Source organism: Sinocyclocheilus rhinocerous, unplaced genomic scaffold (assembly GCF_001515625.1).
Source record: "Sinocyclocheilus rhinocerous isolate Xijiao unplaced genomic scaffold, SAMN03320098_v1.1 scaffold1441, whole genome shotgun sequence".
Classification (NCBI taxonomy): domain Eukaryota; kingdom Metazoa; phylum Chordata; class Actinopteri; order Cypriniformes; family Cyprinidae; genus Sinocyclocheilus; species Sinocyclocheilus rhinocerous.
In genome coordinates this window covers 1,198,210-1,206,088 of record NW_015654063.1, presented here as the reverse complement: position 1 = coordinate 1,206,088, position 7,879 = coordinate 1,198,210, and the positions used below count along the sequence as shown (strand labels likewise).

Sequence of the window (7,879 nt, the reverse complement as noted above, 5' to 3'; positions counted from 1 at the left end):
GCACAAAAAGTATTCTCATAGCTTCGTAAAATTATGGTTGAACCCCTGATGTCACATGGACTATTTTACAGATGTCCTTGCTACGTTTCTGTGCGTTGATCGTGACAGTATCATTGCTGTCTATGGAGGGTCAGAGAGCTCTCAGATTTAATCAAAAACATATGAATTTGTGTTCCGAAGATAAACGAAGGTCTTACGGGTTTGGAACGACATGAGGGTGAGTAATTAATGACAGAATTTTCATTTTTGGGTGAACTAACCCTTTAAAAACAGTTGTGTTGTTTAACATTTTTGTGGAAACATGATGCAATTTTTCAGGATTCTTTAATGAATATAAAGTTCAAAAGAACAGCATTTTTTGTAAATAGAATGTTTTTATAACACTAATTACTGTCACTTTTGATAAATTTAATACATCTGTTCTAAATAAAAGTATTTATTTCTTAAAAACACACACGGAGTAGATTATATTACATATTATATTAGATGTAATAAGCGATAGAATTTTCTTTTGTGGGTGAACTCTTCCTTCAAGCACTACAGCATCATTTCATGTGTGAGAGAGTGTGCAGTAAGTTACCTGTGCGCTCGGCTTCGCTCCATCCTCCTCCCCCAGCGGCTGCCGGGCAGATCCCTCTGCGGGAGAGGAATGACATGCCGCAGGTACAGATCTGTGAGCAGCTCGCGGTCCTCTTCATCACCCACTGCTATCTTCCTCTACAACACAACACAGGCACGAGTCACTCGTTTGCTACTGTTCTGACTCATTCCTCGGACATTAGGCATTTTTACTAGATCTTATTAAAATACTTTACAGAAAAGCCTGAGCTCACCAAAAACAACTAAAATATGATTATTATTATGTTCATATAAGAAACAAGCACGTTTATGCGATGAAGCCTACAATAACCTGACAGATTTCATGTGGCTCTCAATCTTACCTCGCGTAACATAAGCTGAATGAACTCCTGAGAAAGAAGCTCTGGGTGAAGCAGAAGGTCGATTTTGGAAACATCTCCAGCATTTGATGTGGCGGTTTTCGTTCTGTCTGTCCTGTGTGACGCCATGTTTCTCATCGGTTTCCGGAGAGCGCAGGAAGAAGCGCTTTTGTTCTGCGCTTATGTGACAGGCGTTTAACAGCGTATGACCATTACTGCCACCTACAGTAACTTATGACAAAGTTATTTCATATTTACACCAGGTTTTTTTTTACATGGATGTACAGCCCCAAAAGAACTTCAATCCATGTTACTGATGGATTGAATGAACAGACAATTAATGGGCAAATATTTGGCCATTTACAGCTATTAGCACTGGCTGATAACCATATCAACTAAACATTTTATTCATTTGTTGTGAATATTGTGTATTTCACTTAATCAGTTTTGTGTAGGCTACTTATTTGCTACCAGGATATGTTATTACATCTATAGGCATTACATCTGCCATCCTCCAATTTGCTTTTTTGACACTGGTATCAGCCTTTGGAAAACACATATTCGTCCCTTTTTTGTTCTTCAGTAGGCCTATTGACAGATTTCTATATTGACAGTATTTATATAGGCCTATAGTCCCAAAGTTACTGATTAAAAAAGGAAATAAAATAAAAAACTAAGATAGACTTTACAGAAAATACCACATGCATGATGCATTCCAAATATTTCAGGAATGGTGAAAGTGTGTGTAATGATAGTTTTATGAATTTACAGAAGCAACATTCTTCAGTCAAAGTGGTAAAATGACTGAAAACAGCAAGCAGAAATCATAATTATATTGTAAAAATTAAGAAACAAGAACAATAATTTAGGTTCTACATTTATTATTATTATTTTTTGTTTTTTATTTTAACGGAAAACAAATTGTGGACAAACAGCATTCAGTTAAAACCAACCAGTCGTGCAGTATCACTTTGTTCAAGGCAAACTCAAGATGGTTAACATTACTGACAAGCACAGCTTGAATGTATACCATATATTTGAAACTGATATGAAAAAGGTCAAGGGTTTGTTACCCAGTGGGTTGCACAGACAGATAAAATGTACAGCTTGAATGCACTGTAAGTTACTTTGGTTAAAAATGTCAGTCAAATGCATAAAATAAGAATACAATTAAAAAAAAAAAAACTCACTTAACCATGAACAAATTCTATCAAAAATGTACAGTAAATCACCAGTTTAGTTACTTTATTTGCCCATTTTTTTCATGTTTTACAAAACTGCAGAACATGTCAAATCTTTCCAACAGAAAAATAAAGAAATTACGGAGTTCAGGAACATATATGAATATTGCTCTGGTGAATTTCAGACAGCAGATGCTGTTTCCTTCATCACTGCAGATTATGGTCGGAGGAGTTATTTGTCAAGTTTTCAATTCATAAGTGTTCTTTGAAAACATGACTTTAAATGTTTCATATCTTAACATTATCTTCATTATACTTTGGTGCAAATCCTAGACAGAAGACTGGGTCTCACTGCTGCACACATAGATGTTGCTGGGTCTTATACGCCTGCGACTTCGCCTGGGAATCTTGGGACAGAGATGACAGGTCTTGGGCATGAACTCCAGGCAGGCTTCACGAAACTTGCGGATTCTCCAGCAGTATATCACCGGGTTGAAGACCGCTTTGAGGTAACTCAACCACAGTGCCCCGATGCTGATGGGGTAAAAGGCCGGGCTGAGGTAGAAGCGTCTACTGAACACCGCCAGCAGACTCACCACAGTATGTGGCAGCCAACACACGGAGAAGCCAATGAACAGGATGAGGATGGTGGTGAAGGCCCTGGTTTTGAAACTCATGTCCACATTGACTTGGGGTCGCTGCAGACCAGTTAAACCCAACTTGCTGATGTGGCTGATAGCGACGCTGCCTTCGCTGGTGTGATTGTGGATGCGCAGTGCATTGTGTCGAACTGTGTTGAGAATACACAGATAGCAATACAACATCACACCAAATGGCGTGAAAAAAACAGCGACTGCAAGCAGAACTGTGTAAGCCCGGTCCGCCAGTGATTCACTGAATCCCAGAATGCATTGCGGTACTTGCGCCCCAATCCCAGCTGTCCTCCAGCCGACAACAGACGGTAGGGACACGCAAAGCGACAGAGCCCATGACGCGGCAATAAGGATTTTCGCCCGATGGGGCGTTAGCTTGTCCTGACGCTGAACTATAATGAGGAACCTATCGACGCTGATGATCAGAAGGATGGACACACCTTCTAGAACAAACAGCCAGTACAGCATGACGGATATGCGGCAGAATCCCACTCCAAAGCTCCAGTCTGTAGTTGCGAGAGTGACGGCGGTGAATGGCATGCATAGCAGCGACAGCATGATGTCTGAAAAAGCCAGTGTGGCCAGGAGCAGATTAATCGCTGAACGCATGGCTGGTTTCTGATACACTATCAGACACACAATGGCATTGCCAAGAAAACCAATGGTGATCATGAAGATCATGATGGCAGCCAGTGCCACCCTGAGAGTGGTGGGCATAAGGGCAGTATCAGACTCTTGCATCTCAGTTTCTATTGGTTCAAGAAGGCCACACCCCTCCAATGAGCTACCATTACATGTAAACATGGCAGCTGTTACCAGGTATTATCCATCCAAGGCTGGAAAGTCATAGCTATATCTTTGCCATGGTCCTGTGAGCTCCCATTAAGTGAAAAACTCTTCTGTAAAACATTACCTGCAACAGAAGACCATAAGTGTGAGGTATATTAATAACAATGCATATATTCATTTACGCTGCTGTCAAAAGTTTGGGGTCAGTACAATTTTTTTTTAAATACTATTATTCAGCAAGGATGGATTAAATTGATCAAGTGACAGTAAAGACATTTAAATGGTTACAAAAATGTTTCGAATAAATGCTATTCTTTGAACCTTCTATTCATCACAGAATCCTGGAAAAAATGTATCATGGTTTCCACAAAAATGTTAAACGGAAAAACTGTTTTCAACATTGATTGTAATAAGAAATGTTTCTTGAGCAGCAAATCAACAAATTAAAATTATTTCTGAAGGATCATGTGACACTGAAGACTGGAGTAATGACTTGAAAATTCAGCTTTGCCATCACAGAAATAAATAAAATAAATTACACTTTAAATAATTACATTTTAAAACATAATTAAATAGGAAGCAGTTATTTTAAATTGTAATAATACTTTACAATATTACTGTTTTTACTGAATTTCTGATCAAATAAATGCAGATGCAAAGTGCAACTATATTATCATCCAGCTCATTATAAATCGTTGGATATAAGTATATATGTAGCATACTCCTGTAGGGCAATATATACTATATGGCAAATCTCAGTGGCTTGACTGCTTCTGTCATCACAAAATGTCCACTATATTATTGCCCATCTGCTTAATGCAACTATAAGGCATGATGATATGAAGAAATTATAAACATCAATATAAACAAATGAGAAAAGTGCATCACAAATAAATTTGACTTGACTTGATTTGAAAGGTTTTTCTAAACATCTTTTGTGTTCTGCTGAAGAATGAAAATTATAGAGGTTTAAAATTATAAGATAAGATAAGACTTGTTATAGCACTTGCATATCATTGCTCTTTTGTTGATTTTGATTGCTTCCATTGTCCTCATTTGTAAGTTGCTTTAAATAAAAGCGTCTGCTAAATGTAATGTAAATGTAAAATGACATGAAGGTGAGTAAATAATGACAGATTTTTCTTTTTTGGGTGAACTATCCCTTTAAGAGCACGGAGGCGCAGTCTGTGATAGGATTTTAGTGAGTGACATTTTTATGACAGCACATGAGAATCGCATAAACAGTAAAGACATATGGTGAAAACATTCTTGTAATAATTGCATTTTTTTGCTTAAACATCTGTAGAGCAATCTGTGCAGAGCACAATATGAGCAATATGGTGAGCATATACAAACCACATTCATCATGTTTACAGATGAAAGAGGGAATGATGCTCACTCAGAGGATGCTGCTGTTGCCATGGTTACACTGGGCTGTTCTTTGCTAAGGATAGTGCAGATATAAAGGGGAATGCAAATTCCATGAATTCATCACACATCTCTGCATGTCATCCTCTGACACCTCCATTGTCCTAGATAAGACCAGAATACCTGCAAAACACACAGCAGGACAGTTACACATACTAATTTGAGGGCATATTTCTAGCCATATTTCAAGTAGCGATCATGGGTTGGCTAATCAGATTTTCATGGTTAATGAAATATCGTTCCTTCTCTATGTTTCGTTTATCAAATTGAAAGGGACAGTGGACATTATGGTGCATATATTGATGTTTTTCTCATTGAGCTTTAGAAGTATGGCTGTCAATCTATTTAAAAACTCACATGTAATTCCCAGTATACGAAGTCTACAATACAACACAATCCATTGGGGATTCATAGGTAATTATCAGCATACATTATTTAAGATTTTTGGGCATACGGTGTGGATCAGACTCTGGGGTACAGGTGATGACAAAAGGAGATATGACAAACAGAAGCAATCGGAATCAAGTAATAGAATTAAAATATCCTATGAAATTTGAAGAATGCTGTTATGTACAATGAAATATACTATAGGATATAAAATGTGTGAAACATAAAATAATGGAATAACAACAAAATAAGAATAAATATACAATGAAATATGTTATGAACAATTAAATATTTATTTTGTAACGTAGAACACAATGCAGTGTATATATATTCATGTAAATTCTGTACAGTGAGTATGGCAATAAGTGTACAATAAGTTTAGCAACTAAAACAACATCCACACATCAGTCTCACTAAGTCTTGGTCATGGCTGTCTCTAAGAGTTTGATGTATTAATCAACCCATTCAGCATCCATCTAGCGCCCATGCCAGTTTCTAGATAGCCATTGGCTTAAGTGTAATTAAAAACTAGAGATTGACCAATATAGCTTTTTGAACAAAACCGATAACAATTATTTGTACGTTTAAGTGTCCAATTGCCAATATGGAAAACAGATTTTTTTTAACACAAGGATAAATAAAATAATAAATAATAATAATATTAGCAATAAAATCATGTATAAGACTACTGTATATTATTATTAGCCGATTATTATTATTATTTTGTTTAACCTGTTTAGTTGCAAATATGGCTGATGGCCCTGCAATTGTAGTTTACTTTCATTGCACACTATTGCTATTTAAATTCTTATTCAATCTTGTCATAATATATAATGTTACATGCTATATGTCTAGCATTGTTATAACACATTTAATTTAGGTGCCGATGCTTATATGTGAATTAAAAATAAACCAAGAGTGGCGTTAATGTTTATATTGGGTGCTATTTTTAGACACCCACCAAAAATTAATCTTTGCAGCTTATAGGCTACTACAGAACCCATAACCTAAGTGTAAACATCAATCTAAACTAATCTTAAATAGAAAGACTAAAAATGAAGACACTCATATAAAAAGAAAGCAACAATTCAGTCTTTAGCAGCATGTTTTTCAGGAAGATATTCATAGGTTATTTAAATACAAACGCAGAACACAGTCTTTGCAGTGAGATCTTAATAATTGTTTACAAATGCACGAAAACACTCCGAATTAAATGTTTATAGCTGCAATTTATATATCACACGATAGGAAACAGATATATTCGAATTTAATGTTTTGAAAATGTCTAAGAGCGATATGTATAATAATTGGTTTCAATATGGCACCCTTGTAATGTATGCACTGATCACACGATACATGTCAACTGATGCAACATTTCAGTTCTCACGTGCGCTCGCGCGCTTGCCAGATGTGACGTGATAAACACAGCCAGATTGTGCGGTGATTTTACCTCTTATCCTCTGAAGTCCGTGTATTTGTTGGGCGGTGAGCCGTGAAAATCCAAAACAGGTGAAGGACAAGATGTTATAGCGGCTGCCGTTGTAGTTTGATTTCAGAAAATTGCCATTGTTGCCACCGATGCGATTTCTTGCTGCATGAAACACAACCGTCGGGGTGTGGAGCTCTGGAGGTGTGACAACGGCAATCAATCACGCCTGTAGTATGAGCTTCATCCTTGAGGATTTCAGAGGTACATGGATGACAAACTGCATCAGGAGGTCACTGACGTATACATACTTAAATATAAAGCTCAATGGTTCAGCCAAAGACGCTCTTGCTAAGAATGTTTTGGCTGCGTAGGGTTTTTGAGTTTGGTTATTCTGTATGACGAATTGGAGATTTATCAACTTCATTGTAGGTTCAGTGTACTGACTTCTGTGTTCTTGAAAGAAGTTCTAGAAATGAGTTGCAGAAATGCTCACCTGAGGCATAAAACCCTTTGTTTGGTTCTAACTGGAACCTTTACGTTGTCTTTAGAAAATATCGAGGTAGAAACATGAGATCAAAGCTGGGCTGCAAGCTTTTGTTGTAGGCTAGTCATCTTTTTGCTGTAGATGTAGGCATCATGTCCTTGAAATGTGTTCATTCATCATGCCTATTTTGTTCAGTGCTCTCTCTCTCTCTCTCTCTCTCTCACACACACACACAACACAGGTTTGTTTTTGTGAAAAGTGGGGACATCACATAGGCGTAATGGTTTTTCTGCTGTACAGACCGTATACCATTATACAAATTTATGTCCTCATTTGTCACAAAAACGTGCACACACACACACACATGTAATAAGCTGTCTAAATGGTACATAGACTTATTTTTATATATTGCTACTTATAATTATATAAAATAATATAAAAATGTATATTTATATTTAATTTAAAAACACACCTTACACACTCAAAAGTAAAGGGTCAGTAAGATTTTTTAAAAGAAACTAATACTTTTATTCAGCAAGGACGTATTGAATTTATTTACAAAAATATATATATATTTAAAAATTATATTT

The 7,879-nt window shown here is 36.6% G+C and overlaps 2 protein-coding genes across 3 annotated transcripts in view; both read right to left on the bottom strand.

Moving 5' to 3' along the window:
- The window catches only part of LOC107716774 (ashwin-like), a 4,491-nt gene extending 3,386 nt beyond the window's left edge, over nt 1-1,105 (bottom strand). Inside the window, exons 1-2 of one of the 2 annotated variants that reach the window (XM_016523328.1) lie at nt 942-1,105; nt 581-717 (exon numbers count right to left, since the gene is read on the bottom strand). In XM_016523328.1, coding sequence (XP_016378814.1) covers nt 581-717; nt 942-1,076 — 272 coding nt within the window. In that variant the 5' untranslated portion in view covers nt 1,077-1,105. The remainder of the gene's footprint in view (nt 1-580; nt 718-941) is intronic. The other variant, XM_016523327.1, reaches the window with a different exon arrangement.
- A 1,165-nt stretch (nt 1,106-2,270) lies between these two features.
- Nucleotides 2,271-3,674, bottom strand: LOC107716773 (high-affinity lysophosphatidic acid receptor-like). Its single transcript, XM_016523326.1, has one exon. The coding sequence runs from the start codon at nt 3,574-3,576 to the stop codon at nt 2,449-2,451; it is 1,128 nt and encodes a 375-aa protein (XP_016378812.1). The 5' UTR covers nt 3,577-3,674; the 3' UTR covers nt 2,271-2,448.
- Nucleotides 3,675-7,879: the final 4,205 nt, after the last annotated feature.